This window comes from Chelonia mydas, chromosome 6, assembly GCF_015237465.2.
Source record: "Chelonia mydas isolate rCheMyd1 chromosome 6, rCheMyd1.pri.v2, whole genome shotgun sequence".
NCBI classification, from domain to species: Eukaryota; Metazoa; Chordata; order Testudines; family Cheloniidae; genus Chelonia; species Chelonia mydas.
This window is the reverse complement of record NC_051246.2, coordinates 43,553,870-43,574,287: the sequence shown is the minus strand read 5'-3', so window position 1 is coordinate 43,574,287 and position 20,418 is coordinate 43,553,870. Positions and strand designations below refer to the sequence as shown.

Sequence of the window (20,418 nt, the reverse complement as noted above, 5' to 3'; positions counted from 1 at the left end):
TAATTAATATGGCACACATTAAATGGATTAAAAGCTGGCTAACCGATAGGCCTCAAAACATAATTCTAAATGAGGAATCATCATCAGATGAGTATTTTTCTAATGGGGTTCCCGCAGGGATTTGTTCTTAGCCCTACACTATTTTACATTTTTGTCAAGAACCTGGAAGAAAACATAAAATCATCTGCAAACTTTGACACAAAAATTGGGGGAGTAGTAAATAAGGAAGAGGACCAGTCATTGATTCAGAGTGATCTGGATCTCTTAACAAACTCAGCACAAGAAAACAATATGCATTTTAATCTGACTAAATGTAAATGTAAACATCTAGGAACAAAGAATATAGGCCATACTTACACAGTGGGGGACTCTATCCTGGGAAGCAGTGACTCTGAAAAAAGATTTGGGAGTCATGGTCAATAACCAGGTGAACATGAGCTCCTAAGGCAATGCTGTGGCCAAAAGGGCTAATGTAGTCCTTTCATGCATAAGCAAGGGAAACTAGAATAGGAGTAGAGGGGTTATTTTACCTCTGTAGTTGGCACTTGTGTGAGTGCTGCTGGAATACCGTGTCCAGTTCTGTCATCCACAATTCAAGACGTTATTGATAAACTGGAGAGGGTTCAAAGAAGAGCTATAAGAATGATTAAAGGATTAGAAAACATGCTTTATACTAGTATACTTAAGGAGCTTAGCGTCACAAAGAGAAGGTTAAGGAGTGATTTTATTACAGTCTATGATTACCTACATGAGACACAAATATTTGATAATGAACTCTTCAATCTAGCAGAGAAAGGTGTAACACAGTCCAATGGCTGGAAGTTGAAGTTAGACAAATTGAGACCGGAAATAAGGCGTAAATTTTTAGCAGTGAGGGTAATTAGCCATTGGAACAATTTACCAAAGGTCGAGGTGGATTCTCCATCGTGTGCAGTTTTTAAATCAAGACTTGATTTTTCCTAAAAGATACACTCTAGGAATTTTTTCAGGGAAGTTCTATGGCATGTTTTATACAGGAAGTCAGATTAGATGATCACAATAGTTCCTTCTGGCCTGGAATCTATTAATAACACAAGAACAAAGGCAAATTCAATGAAAAGTTTCAAAGTCAAAACGGATAAAAGGAAACACTTTTTTACACAATGCACAATCAGCCTGTGGAACTCATTATCACAGTGTATCTTTGGGTCCAAGATCTGAGGAGTCAAAAGGGTATAAACATATATATGACTAACAAGAACCTCCACAGTAAATATTAAAAAAAAAATCATTAATTTCAGGAGGGATATAAAGCCTCATATAGCAGGGCTTAAACCAACCTCTAACTATTGGGGAGCAGAAGGAAACTTTTAGGAGGTATTTTATCCCATAACTCCCTGCTGTGGACTTCTTACTCTTGTTCTGAAATATCTAGTGCTAGAAACTGTCAAAGACAGGATATTAGACTTGATGGACAACTGATCTGATTCAATATGGCAATTGCTATGTTCTCAAAAATCAGTGTCGGAATACATATGTATGTAACCATGGCAAACAATGTGCTAACACATGATTAAACTTGTAATGTGGATGAAACTTTAATACAAAAAGAGCAAGCATAGATAGAATGTAGTTTAAGTGCAAAAAGAAATCTACTAATCCTTGGGTAGGAGAATATAGGGCCCAAATGCACAGTCACTTTTTCAACAAATGAGACATTACTTCTGTACTATAAACCACAAATGTTCTTCCAATTACAGAGAAATACCATAGGTTTTATAATTGTTACGCCACTGGTTTCTTAGTATCACATTAGTTATATGTCTTGTTATTTAAAAAAATACTTTCAAAATGTTGTAAGTATCACTTATACACAAAGCCTTTAATAGAAACTCTTCCATCTTTTAAATGCAATTTCTTAAAATAAAATGTCTGGCTACATTTTAATGTTAGCAGCATACTCCTGAGCATAGGCCCATCCCTGCAGTCCTTATTCAGGCTCAAAGGAGTTCCCTCAGAAGAAGTCAGTGTCAAAATACATTTATTTTTAATACATGTCCCATGCTATTAATCTGGTCAGTCTAGAGTACTCTGGAGACAATGGAAACTGTTCTGTTACTTCTATAAAATTACAATATATTTTATATATATGTTCTTTAGTTAAAATTGTTATAACCCCACCAAAGTAAAGTATTTATAATATACATAAGGAAGGATGGCCCAGTGGTGAGAGTGTTAGCCTACAACCTGGGACACCCAGGATCAGTTCCCTGCTGTGCCACAGACATCCTGTGTGATCTTAGGCAAGTTGATTAGTCTCCCTGTGCCTCAGTTCACCTTCTGTAAATAGGGATAATAGTACTTCCCTACCTCACAAAAATGTCATGAGGATAAAGATGTTAAAAGTTCTCAGAGACTGCAGTAGCAAGGGCCAGAGAAATATTTGGGATATACAGGCCAAAAATAGCTAAAATTATGATTTTGGTGAGTCTTGTTTGAAGATAGGTTTAACAAGCCTTAATGACCTCTCACACTTGCTGGGAATTTATCTTTTAGAATGTTGAGCTATGAAGATGTACAAATTTTTTGGTGTAATTAATGGAAGACTGAAAAATTGATTATTACTCTTGAAAAATAAATCATCACTGGCCTAAATATCAGGAAAAATAACGACCATAATCCATGACTGTTTAGCCAATTATTCCTTTAATAATTTGAGATGAATCTTCCCATACAAAACAACAAGTTTATAGCAGATGTTGTAAACAGAATTTTATAATCAGATACTCACTTGTTACAGTGCTCTGTGATGACAAGCACCCTATAAATGGACTTGCATCACATTACATACTTAAAACATAAATACCATTTTTGCTCCTTTCCACTTACTTTGCTATACCAATTTGATCTTGCAAAGTGCTCAGCACTCCAACCTTGATCCAGCAAAGCACTTAAGCATATGCCTAATTTTAAGCAAATGAGTGATCTTACTGACTTTAATAAAGTCAATGGGCCCACTCACATGCTTAAAGTTAAGCCTGTATGAAAGTGTTAATGGGATAATAGGCTTAGTTATCAGTGATACAGCCAACATTAAAAGCCTTCACAAGCACAGACACACCAGAATTAGGAGAGACTCCATGAGATACAATAAAAGCAAATCACCCCACAGAAAACTTTGTCAGAACAACATGGCCCAAAAGCCTCCTCACAAAGGCACTGAGGCCCCCATTTAGGAACAATACACTTAGGGACATGCTTCACTTTAAACATGTAAATAGTCCCAATGTAAACATGTAAATAGTCCCAATAGTCTCTTAGAAAAATCTGCTTTGATTTAGTTGGTCTTATCAGTCTACATTGAAAATGAATAGAAGACTCATGAGTACACACAAGCTCCTGCTACAGTAGTTCAGAAGACAGTCATTGTGTCTTTATAAACAATACTTTTCTTACATAGGTCCTATCTACATTGGCCAAGAAAAACATGTTAGCACATTTCTCATGAACCATGTTTAAATATGGCTCTTGTTAGACAGAGCAACATGATTTCCATGACCACTACAAAAGGGGCCTTAGTGTTGACCTCTTGTGCCTAGATCTTGGTTTTCAACCATTTTTCATTTGCGGCCCCCTAAAAAATTTCAAAAGGAGGTGTGGGACCACTTTGGAAATCTTAGACATAGTCAGCAGACCCCAGGTTGAAAACCACTGGATGAAACTGTGAATTATACTGCTTTTGTTTCTTTCAAACAAGGTTATTTTCAGTTAGAAAACAATTTGTTTTCATAAGGTCATTTTGTGTCGTCAATATTTTCAGTTACGGCTACTTGAAAATAAATTCTTCTAAAAAATTGGGTCTGTTTTTCAAATTTTAGCTACCTCTATTGCCTTAAGAATAGTTCTTGAAAATGTAACATTTTAAGAACATGCTGGGATATCGTATTAATGTTAAAAATCCAGTTCTTATGCTGAAGAAGTAGTTTATGCTGTTTATAATTTTGATAACTAGTGTAATTAAACACAGCAGCGTCTCTTGCTGAGATTTACAATATGAATTATTGCCCTTTCTCTTCAATGGACAACAAGTCAAACTAAACCAAAACATTTACTTAAAAGTAAAATGAAGCATTGTGAAATACCTGCTTGATTCTCAAGCAACTACCCCTTTATCGTGCTCTGTATCTGTCTACTCCATAGCACGCCTAGGAAGGGGAATGGGATAGTCCACAACTCACAATTTTCTTGCCCTCAATTGTAACATAAAATGTAATACATTATTCATTCCAAGCAAGGGTTTACAAATCAGCAGAGAAAAGAAATTGATTTAAAAGTGCTATATCAAGTAAAATTATATTTATCCCTAGTTTCAAATGACAGCACAAGCATTGTAAATGTGTTTGTGGTTATTTATCACGAAGACCTGCACTTGGACTTCTGATGAATATGACTAACTACCATTCTCTATTTACTACTCATTTCCTCCTCATCTTTCTCTTTTAAGTCATCTTTTTAACAAATATAGTTGGATACTTGGATGTGTCTAGAATCAAAACAACTTGAATGTGTCTGCTCAAAAACAATTGCTCATTCACCTTCATATGACTCTGTTCCAAACAAAGCCCTTGTCTACACTGACAAGTTTCTGCGAAGTAAAGCAGCTTTCTGCGGTGTAACTCCTGAGGTGTACACACTGCCAAGGCACTTAGTGCGCAGAAACTGCGCAGCTGCAGCACTGTAAAAAAAAAAACACCCCGACAAGAGGCATAGAGCTTTCTGCGCCGGGGGTACAGCGCTGCGGTGCCAGTGTAGACACCCTGGTCGATTACAGAGCTGCGATTGGCCTCCAGGAGGTATCCCACAATGCCTGTTCTTGCCTCTCTGGTCATCGGTTTGAACACTACTGCCCTCCCTCAGGTGACCAACCGTGAGCCCCTTAAATTCCTTGGGAATTTTTAAAGTCCCCTTCCTGTTTGCTCGGTGACACATGCAGTGGTCTAAGCGCATCTTTCCAGGTGGCCATGCCTGCTCCACGCATCAAGCGATCCCGCGCTTGGAGCAATGCTGAGCTGCTGATCCTCATCAGCATTTGAGGAGAGGAAGCTGTCCAGTCCCAGCTGCACTCCAGCCATAGGAATTATGATGCCTATGGACAGATTTCACGATGCATGACAGAAAGGGGCCATGACTGGGTCACACTGCAGTGCAGGGTCAAAGTGAAGGAGCTGCGGAATGCCTACCACAAGGCACAGGAGGCAAACCACCACTTCAGTGCTGTGCCCACAAGCTGCTGATTCTACAAAGAGCTGGACGCGATACTTGGTGGCGACCCCACCTTCACTGCGAAGGCCCTGGTGGATACTTCGGTGGTTCGCATGCCAGTCGAGAGTGGACCAAGCCAGGAAGAGGAAATCGAGGATGTGCAGGGGGAGAGGGACCCAGAGGCAGAGGACGACTTGGAGGTCAGAGATGAATGCAGCCTGGAGCTCTTCTCTACCCTGGAGGAGGCTAGCCAGTCACAGCTGTCGGATCTTGGTGAAGTGCAAACAGGAGAGGAGGCCCCTGATAAGTGGCTTTGATTTTGGGAATCGCTGAAGCAAGTTGTTGGGGGGCAGGAAGTTGCAGAAAGCAGGCTTGTGTCTGTATGATGCGTGTACCACCACATGCCTAGTCTGAGCAGCCGAACAGGGTGTTGATCGACTCCCTCACTTCACGGGAATCTGCCTCAGAGATCTCCAGGAAACTGTCATGGAGATACTAGGCAATCTGCTGCTGCAGGTTCTTTGGCAGAGCTGCTTTGTTTCTTGCCCCCAGCTACAGTGCTGGCTCTCCCCAAGAGCCATGTGCCCAGTGTACAGTACGGTCTTGGAACACTGATTTCCCCTGCCCCTGCAGTTACTCACCATTTTGGGGGTCTTGTGGCTCATGGGTGCGTGCCTGGGGTCAGACAGTTAGTGACAGGTATGTGAATACTGGCTGTGTTTTAAATCACTGAATCAGTGGTCGGTGTGTTGCAAACAATACTGCTTCTGTAAATGTTGTATTTTGGCTTCACAGATGTGATCTTGGGAGCCCAGTCTCCCTCTTTGTTATTGCCGGCTGAATGGCTGCACAGAATTAGAAAGCGGCCACGAAGAACTAAAGAGGACTTTCTGCATGATGTCATGATGCACTCCGCAGCCAAAAAACAAGAACTGAAGGAGTGGTGGGACAGCCAGGAAAGGGACCGAAAGGAGAACGCGGCACACCAGAACGAAGCCACGGAGCAGCTCTTAAAAGTTACGGCGCGCCAACCGGACACGCTCCGGGCGCTACTAACACTACAAACCGAGCAGCTCCGTGCCTGCCCTCTCTTGCAGCCGCTGTCACAAAACTCTTTCTCATGCGCCCCCCAGACACCACCACTCTTATCAACCTCCTGGCTCCAGTCTGTACCTGCTGCATTCCGCTTCTGCCCCATTGCAGTCCAGCCCTGCGGACTCCTAGTAGCCACTGCACTCAACACCCATCCCTCTGCAGTTTAGCCCTGCTGAAGTACAGTACCCGCTGCACTGTACTTCAAAGGACAAGGTTGCATATGATACTGGACATACACAAATCTTTAACCGTCCTGGGACCCCACCTCCATTTGGGACCCTCCCTTCCTATCCCCCACAGTGCTGATGTGTTTTTTTGTTTGTCTCTCTCCTTCGGTGGTTGTTTTTTAATAAAATAATTGTTTTGGTTTGAAAGCAATCTTTATTTCATTAATTGAAAGCAAACAGAGCCCTGCAAAGCAACATGCAATTTTCTTAAACCTTCACAGTGCATCGTCTGCACCAATCACAGTTACCTCCTAGCATTACAAGCACTGGACTCCCAAGCATAGCAACAAATATTAGTGGATTTCGGCTTCAAATTGCTGCCTCAAGGCATCCCTGATCCTTAAGGCCCAGCACTGCACCCCTCTAATAGCTCTGGCTGTTCAAATTCAGCCTCCAGGCACTAAGCCGCAGCGGTCCAGCCCTGAGTGAAGCTTTCACCTTTCCCATAACAAATATTATGGAGCATACAGCATGCGGCTATAAGCATAGCACTATTGTCATCAACCAGGTCCAGCCTCCCAAATAGGCAGCGCCAGCGGGCCTTTAAACGGCCAAAAGCACACTCAACAGTCATTCTGCACTTACTCAGCCTGTTGTTGAACCGCTCCTTGCTGCTGTCAAGGTGCTCCGTGTATGGCTTCATAAGCCACAGCATTAAGGGGTAGGCAGGGTCTCCCAGGATCACAGTGGGCATTTTGACTTCCCCTATGGTGATCTTCTGGTTTGGGAAGAAAGTCCCTGCTTGCAGCTTCCTGAACAGGCCAGTGTTCTGAAAGATGCGTGCATCGGAGCAGCCTGCATTAATGTCCGTGAAATGCCCATGGTGATCCACAAGCGCCTGGAAAACCATAGAGAAATACCCCTTCCAATTAATATACTCGTGGCTAGGTGGTCTGGTGCCAGAATTGGAATATGTGTGCCATCTATCGCCTCTCCGCAGATAGGGAAGCCCATTTGTGCAAAGCCATCCACAGTGTCACGCACATTGCCCAGAGTCATGGTCTTTCAGAGCAGGATGCAATTAATGGCCCTGCACACTTCCATCAACACGAGTCCAACGGTCAACTTTCCCACTCTGAACTGGTTAGCAACCGATTGGTTGCAGTCTGGAATAGGCTGCTGCCACATGCTTCTCCAACAACAGCGCAGCTCTCATTCTCATGTCCTTGCGCCACAGGGCTGGGGAGAGCTCGTCACACAGTCCCATGAATGTGGCTTTCCTCAGCCGAAAGTTCTGCAGCAACTGCTCGTCATTGCAGATGTGCATGACGATGTGATCACACCACTCAGTGCTTGTTTCCCGAGCCCAAAAGTGGTGTTCCACTGTGGTCAGTTTCCCTTCAGCGCTCTCTGAGCGGCGCTGTAACTGCCAGCAATGTAACTCTGCCAATGTAGACATACCCAAAAAAAGGTCATCACTACCATTTTGCTCTCTCATCATCACACCACCAAGTGTGATAGTATCTGGCATGTTGACATCAGTAGGGCCAAAGCACACAGAGCCCAACAAAGCAAAGTGCTGAGAACCCTCATTCTGAATGACTTCAGTGGATGTTGAGAGAGCTTAGTATTTCATGTTAGGTACTCTGCACATTTCAGGAAAGGGCCCACAACCCCAAAATGCTTGCAGAGTCTGGGCTCCAAAATTTAAAGAGTTCCAAATCATTGTCTAGTCTCTAGTTTTAACTTGTCATCTCTGGAGAGCAGAGTGAATAGGGCCAGCAACGTGAAAAAAACAGAATTATCAATAAGAAAAGAAAAGCAGTAGTACTTTCTTAGTGCTAGAGGAGACAATGTTTTTAAAATATACACTGTCCTGTAACATTCTCATTGGTTTTGCTATTTCCCTTGTATTTTTTCCTCATGAATCATACCATCTGAAAGTAATATAATGTCTTTTACTTAAAGCCAAGCAGTGAAATGTTGGGTATTGTTCACAACTGGAGAGTATGGGTACCTTAGGATGAGGAGTATGGTTACTTGGACTTAGTCTGATTTCTGCTCTCTTTGAGAAGTAGCAATCTCTTTATAAGATATTCCCTTTGATTTAAAGGTGAACTACAAAGCAACTATTTTTAAATGGTTTAAGATCCCAAATTATTAACAGATTATAAGTCACAACTTGAAGATCCTACATAGCTCCTACAAGAACTGGTATTACAAATATTTAAATATGTGGAATATAATTTGGAAGGAAAGTGAAGGAGGCACTGATTTCAAATATTATGTTTTAAAAATCTAAGCATATTTGAAATTTTAAGACTGAGCCTCATTTTCCATTCTTTTGCACCAGTTTTACATCAGTGACTCCACTGAAATTAATGGAATTGTAAAACTGAGAACAGGGTATGAATCAGTCTCTGCATTTATTCTGTTCGGCAGGTTTGCCAATCCCAGACATTCACAAATCACAAGTCTCCCCAACCCCCACCAAAAAAACCTCACGAGACTTGCTAGGTAAATATGTTTTAAATAAAAGTCACATTGTTTATTGCCTGCCTTTTGATTTTTTTTTTAAACCACCTTTAGGGGAAAGCTACCAAACCCCAACTTGTGTGTAATTATCTCATAGTCAACATTCAGACTTAAATACACACACAAAAGTGCAGCCTCCTTGTTCACTGATCACAGGGAACTCAGCCTCTCCTGTCCTCGGGATACAATGAGCAGTCCTCCTATTCTTCTCTCTCACCCTCCCCAACTATACAGAAAAGAGAGCTGCTGCATTCCCTCTCTTTGCATGCTCTCCCAGTCACTTATCCTAGTCTACATTCACTTGACTGTCATAGTTCCTTCTCTTTTTCCTGACAATCTTCTGCGCATTCCATTTTTTTCTGCCAGGCCAGATTCCCCTGAGCCACCTCTCAATCTGCCTTCTGCTTCTCCAACATTCCTCTGACCCCTACCCAGTTCCCTAAAACATTCCCTCTCACTCCTGCTGCCCAACGTCCAACTTCTATTACCTGCACATCTTCCCATCACATGGTGACCAAAGGGAACTGACTTCCCCAAGGGTAGCCTAGCTTCAACCCCATTAAAACAATGTGCGAGTTTATGCTGGAGCTAGAGGTATAACTTCTAGTCTGAGTAAACACACATGCACTAATTTTAAGCAAGGCACCATACTAAAAACAGAAGTGTAGCTGCAGCGGTATGAGTAGCAGGAGGGGCTAGCCCCCTAAGAACATATCTTATGTTTGTCAGACGGATCACACTGAGGGCAGCTAGCCTATCCCGTGACTTGCGGTGCTGTGGCTACACTGCTATTTTTAGCATATTAGCTTCATCAGAGCTAGCACAGCTTTATCTACTCAAGCTGGAAATTACACCTTCCAGCTCCAGTGCAAACAGAGGCAATGCTAGCCCACTGCGGGGCCCTAAGCAGGAATATTTTGGGGGCCCGCCACACATAACAAAAGCGAATAGTGGGCCCCCTGGAGCTGCTTGGGGCCTTAAGAAACTGCTTAGTCTGCTAATGCCTAGTGCCGGCTCTGAGTGTAGAAATACCCAATGAGAGATAACATCCATTTTTGCTGGGGGCAGTCATGCTTTTCATTTACAAAAGTTAAAGCAACATGGTGACTATTTTGGTTGAAGGCTAAATTTCACAAGACTGAAGGCAAAAATCAGAAATTTAAAAATCATCATTGAAGGGGCTTAATCCCTATCACCTGCTGAGCTAGTGAATGCACCTAATTGGTCAGACTTTGCACCTGGTGAGGTGAGTAGCTAATTGACTCTTAGCCAGAGGGGGTGGAGCTAAGCCATAATAAGTAGAGTCAAGGAGCGAGGGCCCTCTTTGGCTGAGGGTTAGGTTACACAGAGACAATAGAGATGGTGGCAGCAGTAGAAGAAGCAGAGTTCCATTTGAACTTGTGTCTGGATTTGTTTGATACCCTGGAGCAGAGACAGGTAGCCACCAGGAAGTGCTGGGGCCAAAGATAGTGGTAACGTCCCAACTGATGCAGGGCGGGTTTTCTGAGGGTGAGTGAGCCCTGCCACAACCACCAAACACACATTGAGGATCATGATAAAGCCAAGTGATTTGGCAATACTGGCTTAGTGCAAATGTTGGCACTGCCCCTTCTTCCCAACAGGTGCAGAGGAAGGAGGCCTTAGATGCAGATGGCTCTGACGGCAGCAGAACCAGTGTGATTTTGCTGAGTGGGATTTTAGGATGCTAGAAACCAAGCTTCGTGTGCTTAGACTTGACAAGAGGGACAAAATTTGTTCCTTTTAAAATTCTGGAGTATCAAAACTTTTTGTAATTGTGTTGTAATTTATTTGTAATGCCAATATTGTTTTAAAAGAAATTCATAAGCAAAAAGCAGTATTTCCAACCCCAAGTGTGCAAAAACCAAGAGTGAGAACCTGCCCCAAATCATTAAATTAGCTTAAACATCATTAGGGCTTTTTTAAACAATAAATCACTATTAAATTATGTTGTTTATAAAATCATCTTGGTGATTCAATGTGCATGTGACAACTGCACATGGGAAAAATGTGGACACACAAATACTAGCCCTGGCTCTCCTTTGTGGTGCATTTTGATTTTAAGACTGGTCCAATGTCAAGGCTTCCTTCAGAAATCACATGAGATAAAATACACTCAGTAAAATTTAGAACATCTTTAATTTCTGAAGTGTATAGCAGAAGCCACAAGGAGATACAAAACTCAGGTATTTCATGGATTTTCCACATTTTTGAATTTGTATTACTGAGAGTCAGGTCACAGGCTAAAGTACCTACACTACTTAAAGACTCAAAATAAAAACATGCTGTATTGTTAGCAGCTGGTTCAAATACAGTAAAAACCAGTGAAATATGGGAACTAGAATTCTCACAGTAAGAAGTTTTCACTTTAGCCCTAATCTTGCCATGAGCTTTGTATGGGGGTCCCCCAACCTAGATGTCCCTTCAAGAGAGGGGAATCTTAAATAGCACGATTCATCAGAGAATCTCAGAATGTTTACCAGAGATGAAGGGAGACTGTCTACTTAAGCATCACACTTCTGATTAAATCTCCTTACCTGCTGTTAGAAATAACATTTGATATTATTAAAAGCAAGCTTTTGTTTTGTGCATTTACTACCTTGTCATGTAGTTTCTTTTTTATGGGTTTTTCTAGAGAAACGAGAGGAGAAAAACGTTCTGTATCCGTGAAAGCACTGAGATTGGCCAGGTAACTTAAGAGCACCTGTAATACTTCAAATTTTAACGTATCCAATTTCAAGTCGTTGTTGGCCCTTCACATAATGAAGTCTTAGGACCAACCCTGTACTGGCACCACGTGGTCGGACCATCTCTAAAGTCAATGTGGTTTCACGCAGACACGGATCGGCGGGCTCAGAGCCTTGGTCAAGGCCACCCGTCAGTCGGTCAGGATTAGAATCCTGATCTCCACGAGCCCTGGGCTGGAGCCACCTTCCCGGTGCCCCCCCGTCTCACGAGTCCCGCGGTTCCTCTGAGCCAGCAGGCCACTGCGGCAGAGCAGCGCCCGGCGTTCAGGGGATGAGCCAACAGCTCCGTGGGGGAACCGCCAGCTCAGGACACTGCGCCGTGCCACGCACCCCTGAACCTCCTGCTCGGAGGAGGCAGTGGCCCAGAGGTGTCAGGGAAAGACCCCCCGTAATCTCCTCCTGAGGGAAGCCACCCTACAGTCTCACACCCGCGGTGGGGACCACCCTGGATTCCTGGACACGGGGTAAGACGCAGCCTTCCCCCTTCGTCCCTCCCTCACCTACCTGCCTGACCCGCAGCTTCAGGATCTCCCCCTCCCCCACACCAGAGCTAAAGGGCCTGCTAACAACGCCCCTTGCTATTGGCTGGCGAGCGTCCCAAGCCACCTCCCCATAGGTCGAAGCAGAGGGGGAGGAAAGGGACGCCGGGAAAAATGAGCCCTCTTTCCTCCTATCAACCGGGAGGAAGCTAAGATGGCGGCCTTGGCGACCGGCGGGGCGACGCCGAGTGACGGGGCTACTAGCTTCCAGCGGAAAGTTCCTGCTAGCAGCCGCCTGGCCGCTATCGCGGGCACCCGGCCCTCGGTGCGCCACGGGCAGCTGCTGCTCTCCAGCGGGCTCCCCTCCCTGGATTGTGTGCTAGGTTGGTTCAGAGCCGGGACCCGGCCCCGCAGCGCAGGATACTGGCTGACTGTCCCCCTCCTGCTGGCTGCCCCCTTCCTCCTCTTCCTTGCCCGCTCCTCTTCCCTTCCTTACACCCGCAGCCGCCTCAGTGCCGCCTCCCGATTTGTGGGAGACTCTTTCTGCCAGTCCGACCTTCCCCAAAGCGTCGCTGACTTGGGGAAGGGGCGTGGGAGACTCCTCAGCTGACACTCATCCTCGAGGTTCCTTATTCTTGCGGGGTGTGGGGGAGATGCGCGTAAAGGTCCTTGCAACCTGCTTTGTGGGGTTAGACGAGTGCGCCGAACCATGTGGGCTTCGTACCCGTTTATACTTTTTTTTTCTGGAGTGGAAGGATTTGATGTGCCTGGTTTTTCCCAGTGAGACACTTGCTATCTCAGTCTTCATTTATTTCAAATCTTTACACATTGAGACTGTCACAGAAGGGGGTGGTTTACTGGACTAAGCCTCAAATTATGAAATTGTGCCAAATACATCCCTAGTGTAGTTGCCTTTTGCGGTGTTAGACCTTGCAAGCATTTTGGACATGAACTTGGAACTGTGGGTTTGAAGCCCAGGGTCTCAGCTGAGATCCTATCTAAATTACTCTATTTTCAGCCATTGATGGCTAGCCACTGGTATAGCTGCAGTTCTATAACGTTGTAGAAAAGCACTGTCTAAGAACTAAGTATTATTAATATATTTTTGTAAATTAGTTAAACTGCTATACTGTGTGGTTTGCACCAGCACAATTTACACAGATTTCAAACGGGCAAGTTCCACCATTGCAAATAGTGGCATTGCCTGTCTATGCTAGGCTAGGGGTTTGCACTGGTGCAGCTATCCTAATGACTGATTGTCAATAGCTGTTTAGGTAGATCTTCAGTATAAACAAGTTTTTAAATTGCAGGTGTCACAGGCATGACTCAGTCCTTTCATCCCTGGAGGCAGATATCTGTAGGGCTAGTATTTTACAATGTTTGGGCATCTACAGGTGAGGTAATAAATGGTAGAATGGTGTTTGATCTTTGGTAAAGATTCTTCTGCCTTGGTGTCCTAAATCTCTCTTCTGCATCCTCCCCCTTTCCTATGCTGTACATCATGTAGAGCGGGAGGAGAGAACACTTCTGCTATCTTACCAGGAATGGTGATCCCTGTTAGGGAGAGAGAAACACCCTTCTTAAGGGAGAGACATGTAGCTGCATTTTATTCTTACTGTATAATTTGTAAAGCACTTCGAGAAGAAAAGTACAAAATAAATGTAAGAGAACTAAACTGACCATCCTGATTTTTGTGCATGTTCTATTTTATAAAGTGTGGGGTTTGACCTGTCTGTGTTTGCTGTACCATGCTGTGCATTTCAATCTTCTGAGCCACCATCTTCTTGCTTACATAATGATTAGTGCTGCATTTGATAAGGTGAATTAAGGAAACTTCTTCCTAGGTACTCTGTACCCCATTTAAGCTATCTCTTCCCTGTCTTTAAGCATTCAGTAACTTCCCAGCCTCTAGAAAAAATATTTATTTCGAGAGAGAGAAAATGGGAACTTAGTGAGATGTTAATATTAGGTGAACCACATGAAGCCCTTCATCCCCAGAAATAGCAACTTTTGAAACAACCTTTTTTGAAGGAATCCAAACCATGGGTGACTGGCAGGTTTGCAAAATTCAGATTCATTTCACTGAACCTTCAGTAACCTCCTGGCCTCAAGGAAATCTTTCTCCTTGCTTCCTTTATATAGCTTGCAGCTCTATATATGTGATCACTTGCTAAATTGATTACAGCATGCATGAAGACCTCTGTATAGATTTTTCTCCCTGTTGCCTACTAACAATTTCACAGATAAATAATTGTCAATGTAGTATATTGTATTTCATTGTTATCAGGACTTATAGTGTGTTTTTGTTTGTTTTTTGTTTTGAAAAAACTCCTTTATTTTGCAGAAGATATTTACAATAACACCATGCACAAACTTCCTTCGTTCACAGTTGGGCTTCAAAGAAGTGTTTGTGTAAGCTCCCTACCCCAAGGAAAAAGTGTGTGAATGTTAAAGCAAGAGGCATATGTTAAAAAGAGCATTTGTAGTAGGTACAGATTTAGGATAGAATAGGGACCATTAGGGTTGTGGTGAGGCTTGTCAGTGACTAGCTACATTGTCCCCCAAACTTTGCCAACATACCTGTTAAAAGTACACTAAATACAGTTGTATATCACTACTTTAAACAACTGTTCAATACTCTTTTCACTTTAGACAATGGGGAGCTGTGTCCTTTTTCTTCTACGCTAAAATGATCTTTTATTTTTAAAGCAGCTACTCCTGTCCTGCCCTTCATTCATGAACTTGATTTTTGAACCAAATCTGTTCCATGCAAATCCTATCCTCTGTTGTGAGAAATGCTGACTCAAGAAGTTGTTTATGGGGTGGCTTTTTATTTGTGGGTTGTTGTTTTGTTTTGTCTTTATGCTGAAGAAATTCCATAATATTTCACATAACGTTTTTTATTGTATCCCGTGTTTTGCATATCAGTCTTTCATTTGGGTTTCTAAGACTGAGAGTTATTCATTATACTTCTTAGCATGATCATTTCCATTCATATAGTATGGAAGTTCCAACACAGAGACACAGCATTATCCCCAGACATCGCAAATAGGAGTTAGTGAAATCATGCTGGTAAAAATACACTTGTAATTACAATTACAGCCTGTATCCCAGCATTAGCACAGCAGTAAAAAGAAACTGTTAAGAAACCATTAAGCAAAGATAGAACTTGAAGAGGACTATATAGTAATTTAAATTGCCCTCTGTATACTTGTTGAACTGGTTCTACTGCAATTTACTGTTGTAAACTATTTTTTTTTCTTTAACTTTCTCTTTTCCAGAAAGAGAGGGGCAGCTAAATGCAGTAAGTTTCTGATCCAGCAAAGCACCGAAGCCTGTGCCTAACTTTAAGGACACAAGTAGTCCAGTTAAAGACAGTGGGACTACTCGTATCCTGAGTTAGGCACAGGCTTGAGTTAGGGAGCTGTGGCCCATAGAAATATATTGTTACTTTTTATAAACTGTCATTGTCTTGTAGAGTATATGTCACATACTGAAAGCTTTTCTGTCTCAATTGGTTCAACCAAGATAGTATTTGTAAAACACTGAATATGCAAAATGTTATACAAATGCTAAGTATTAGTTTTACTGATGGTTTTTCCTAATTTTATCAACTTACTGTTCCCTTTAAATCAGACAGATTCATACTTCTAGTAGACTTCCATTTCTGTCAGTATTTTTTAAATACATAATAAAGCTGTATATGCTCTAAGCAGGAATATAGCATATGATAATTGTTCTGTCTGTTCCACTTTTCAGTGGAAAACATTGTTCTCCAAAATCATATCACCAGTATTTTCTCCTTCCAAATGCATCCTATAAGAGATACATGATTTATATTATGGTTTCAGTCTTTTCTATGCAGTTCCAACAATTCTCTTTTTCTTATTCAAGCCTCAAATCTGTATGGTGGTGCAGAAAATGAACTGCTTGTTCTCTCCTGCTCTCAGCTAGAACCATGATAACCAGTACCATACATAAAGGACTGAGTTGCCAGACTGAGGAACAAACAGGTTACAAATGCATAGCAGTAATAGGGCCCTTCAAAAGGATTTTGAAGCATTTTAAAATAACCTTTCTTTCCTTTCATTCTGTCAGCTTTCTATTTTCTCTCCAATCTATTTCACACCAATTCACTTGTTTCTCCACGTATAGAGAGAGAGAGAGGTGTGTGTGAAAATTCCATGGTAACCATGTACTAGTTTCATATACCATCTAATACAATAAAGTTATTTAAAGTATTTATTACATCTGATACAGTAAAATGATCCTCTGATCCTAGGAAATGCCAAGCTGGGTTGTGTTTTATTCCCTAAATACTCAGGCAGGTACTGTAAATCTGGCCTGTAAAAAGTGGTAGCGTGCAAAAAAAATCCTTGAGACGTAACTTATTTTTTTAAAAAAATCTGATTTTGCTGACAGTTTGTCAATCCAGCACCCTCTCAGTACAAGTTACTGTTTTTAAAATGTGCTGCTTCTGCCATGAACATGAGAAGCGAGTTTAAAATCTTGATAATGGTGATGATAAAAAATTACCTGTGGATTTCTGAGCTTGTCCCATTTTGTGTGTGTAACTACTGTCTCGTAAGGTCTTTCAGGCTTGAGCTGTTTGTGTATTGCACAGAGCTAAGTGCACTGCTGGTGCTAAACAAATAATGTTCTTCATAATGGTGTGCATTTAAAAAAAAAAAAAAAAAAAAGACTTTCTTTAGCCCTGCACTAAATTGTTCACTCCTCTGATTTGGGAAGAAAAACTCTCATTCAACCTACTGTTCTGTTGGCAGAAGAAGCACAGTTAACATAAGACATTAACATTCAAACTGGCATATTGAACTTTTGGAATACTTTTTGCAGGCCCCATCTATAGCTATTTTTTACTTTTGAGCAAATAAAGTGCAACAACAATCTGAAAGAATTCAGAATAATTTTGTATACTTAAAAAGGTAGAATAATTCTAACAGTCGCTGACTAGCTAGAAAGTTTGTAGGTGTAGTGTAAAATGTTTGATTAAAGTTGTTTGCCATAACTACTAATACGAAATTATATGATCTGACTAAGTAGTGTGGCTTAGTCTTTGTGATACAAATGGGGATTTAATCACAATATGAGTTCTTTATACAGTGCAGTTATACAATGGCACAGTGACTTACTGCTGAAATTGTGACATCAGCATGTCAATGTAATTTTCAAAATGTAATGGAAGAAGGATATTATGATGGCAAATGAGGTGACAATATTGTCACTTCTGTGACTGCTACAGAAGTCCTGGGACTTCTGTGTAGTTGAAAGGCAAATGTATAGTAATATCCCTGCATGCAAGTACAGTGAATTTTGACTGAACGGTCGACGATGATGTATTTCACCATATATTTTTGCCTGTAGTTTTAACCATAACTACAGAAGATGCAAAACTGTCAGATGGGATTTGCTCTGTTGGATGTTATTGTTATGTAACTATGTAAATAATTCTTCTGATTAGTTATATTTTGTAAATTGTACTGAAGGTGCTTTTATTCTTTCTCTCCCCGCCTCCCCAGTTTCTGTTAGAATATTTGATCACTGTAAAAATCACTATATTTTTTTGCTCCTTGTCACTTGGAAAATCCCAATTCTGACCTCTTCCTGGCATGCAGCAGTTTGATATCCTGGGTTAATAGCTCAATTTGCTCTATTAGCACACTTAGTTAAATTTGTGTATTTCAGTAAAATTAGAAATGGACCTAACCTAATGCTGTACTGTACACTCCTGAACTTTCGGAAGGATTGGACCCTTTACTGACTTTGCAGCTGGGCTTAAGTTTAAGTTTAAATGTTTAATATTTTCCAGTTCTATAGTTTCTAACTTTTTTGTATGTATACAAAATTTTCTTAATTTACAATTGCTTATTAGCATACCTTCATCGTGGTATATATCCACCAAGTATCCTGCCGTTCAGACTTCATGTTGCAACATTAATTCCATAATCATAATCAATAGACTGGACCATAAAGGAAAGAATATTGAATTAAAACAGTTGCTAATAGACATAAGAAGAACCACACCACTTCTTTAAAACAAAAATATCCAGAACCACTTTTTTATTCTACATTTTTGTTGACAACGCCTTGCAACAGTCAAAGGCACTGGTGACAATTTTTAGACATGTTGTGTCTAGCTAATATTGGAGTTATGAAAAAAGTATAATAATGTGAAAATAAATTAACTGATATATTTGGAAGTTGCCTGGTCTGGTATTCTCTATTGTTGTATTGAATTTAAAATCACTTGCTGACTCTTATCAGGTTGTGGAGAACAATTCTAGCAACATCAATGAGTTAAAAATGAATTCATGTAGATTGATAATAGATGCAGGACATTTTGCCTCTCCATCATCACTAAGGATGGGATAGTTAGTGACTGAAAGTTGCCCACTGATGGTTATTTGGCCTGTATAAAACAAGTTTGTGATCTTGGTCCCAGTTCCTTTTGGATGTATTCCCAACATTGCAATTGGTACTAATGTTCATAGTCACAGCAGCAAAGCTAAAGATTCCATTTCTTACTGAAATCAGCTGGAGTTGTATCAGGCACTAAATTGGCATATAGCATGAACTATGCCTATCCCTACAGGTGGTCCATCTAGGCCAGGGTTGACGCTCTTATCAAGAGCTTAGGAAGTAATTACCGTTGTATGTGACTCTACCTGTTCGGTGGAGAGGGGATTTCAGTCTCTATGCCTGTTTACCTGGCATCTTCAATGAGCTCTACATTTGCTTTTAGAAGAAGATATAATTGTATTGTATTGGCAAATGCAAAACACCTTAGCAGACTAGTTAACAATAATAGCATGATAGAACTGCATTGACTATATTTTTCCATCATAACTTTCTATGGTTCCTTAATAAATGCTCATAAGGAATTAGAGGAGCAAATCGAAATCCAAATTCCTTGAGATACAAATTAAAATGTTTTTTTTTCCCAGTATAGAACATGGAAGTAATTTTAGATTTTTTGGGGGGTGTGTCAGATCTTCTCTCTTTGTAGATAATTTAAACTTGTTTTGACACTAAGGCCAGAATTCTCAAACCTGGTTTCATAAAGTTAGGTTCTGAAGATGTATTAATGTGCTGAAAATCTTTCAGTTGCCAGTGGAATTTCTGCTTGACCAGCCCTTTTGAAAATTGGGCTGGTCCTTGAAATACTCAAAAAGCAATTTAGGAGCTTCATTTCAGACACTTTGATCTGAAATTTTTGGCCTAAATTTATTCCTTCTAAACTTCTGGCGGAGATTTTAAATGTTGCACCTTAGTTTATTTGTACCAAACCATAAGTTTAAAAAGTCCTCATATTTGGGCTTAAGTCAGTTTGACTTTTGGATAAAGTTTAAATAGCTGGACCAATAGTTCAAAAGAGATTTTCTAGGACGGGGCCTGCTTAAACTTATTCCTAAAGCTCTCTTATCTATTCTCTTCATCTCCACTTAGCTATCACCTATTCACCTCAATAGTAATTATTAGTATATGTCCAGGGAAAATAGGATATCCCTATATACTTCCAACTTCTCGCCTTCCCTTTGTTTCACCCATAAGCCCCCTTTCCCCCCGCCCAAATCACACCCCATGTGCATACTCTTAAGATGTTAATAACGTAAACCATACTTAATTTGCCCTGGAAATAGTTTGTACAATGTGCATCAAACAAGTTCTTGATACAGATGGAAAATAGTTAGCAAGATCACTTTAACCATGGAGCTTTCTCTAGGAACAACTTTTAAAGAGAATATATTTCCAGCTGGTATTTATTCCATTTGTAGCTCACACATGATACAACATCCTTTCTTTTTTTTTTTTTTTTTTTAACTGATAGTGATAACTGTTGATGTACGTATTAGCTGTTCAGAAGTACCTTTTGGTTTGAGCAACACTTAAATACTTAATTATATGTGTGTGAGTGTGTGTAATCTGTAAGAAATCTAAAGAGAAATTGTGTAGTCAGTATAATAGCTAAATTAATTAGAACAGGAATATTTAAATAAGAAAAAATATTAGCTGATACAGAATTGTATTGAATGTTATTTATTAACTAAAATTTCTTACTGCAAAATAGTAACCATTAGGCTCTTCCTAAACTTAGGGCGGCATATAGAGTACTGACAC

At 41.0% G+C, this 20,418-nt stretch overlaps 2 protein-coding genes across 24 annotated transcripts in view; one reads left to right on the top strand and one right to left on the bottom strand.

Annotated features, from left to right (window-relative positions):
* The window catches only part of IMMP1L (inner mitochondrial membrane peptidase subunit 1), a 71,518-nt gene extending 59,148 nt beyond the window's left edge, over positions 1 to 12,370 (bottom strand). For 4 of the 12 annotated variants that reach the window (XM_037899915.2, XM_037899911.2, XM_037899917.2 and 1 more), the window contains exons 1-3: positions 12,308 to 12,370; positions 531 to 634; positions 358 to 391 (exon numbers count right to left, since the gene is read on the bottom strand). The gene's annotated coding sequence lies outside the window, so the exon portion shown is untranslated. Of the gene's footprint in view, positions 1 to 357; positions 392 to 530; positions 635 to 901; positions 4,713 to 7,148; positions 7,172 to 12,303 lie in introns of those variants that run through there. The other 8 variants (XM_037899920.2, XM_037899918.2, XM_037899916.2 and 5 more) reach the window with 6 other exon arrangements.
* Positions 12,371 to 12,435: 65 nt separating this feature from the next.
* The window catches only part of ELP4 (elongator acetyltransferase complex subunit 4), a 259,781-nt gene continuing 251,798 nt past the window's right edge, over positions 12,436 to 20,418 (top strand). For 5 of the 12 annotated variants that reach the window (XM_043549335.1, XM_037899908.2, XM_043549337.1 and 2 more), the window contains exon 1: positions 12,448 to 12,665. In XM_043549335.1, coding sequence (XP_043405270.1) covers positions 12,497 to 12,665 — 169 coding nt within the window. In that variant the 5' untranslated portion in view covers positions 12,448 to 12,496. Of the gene's footprint in view, positions 12,666 to 20,418 lie in introns of all 12 variants that reach the window. The other 7 variants (XM_037899906.2, XM_043549336.1, XM_037899907.2 and 4 more) reach the window with 4 other exon arrangements.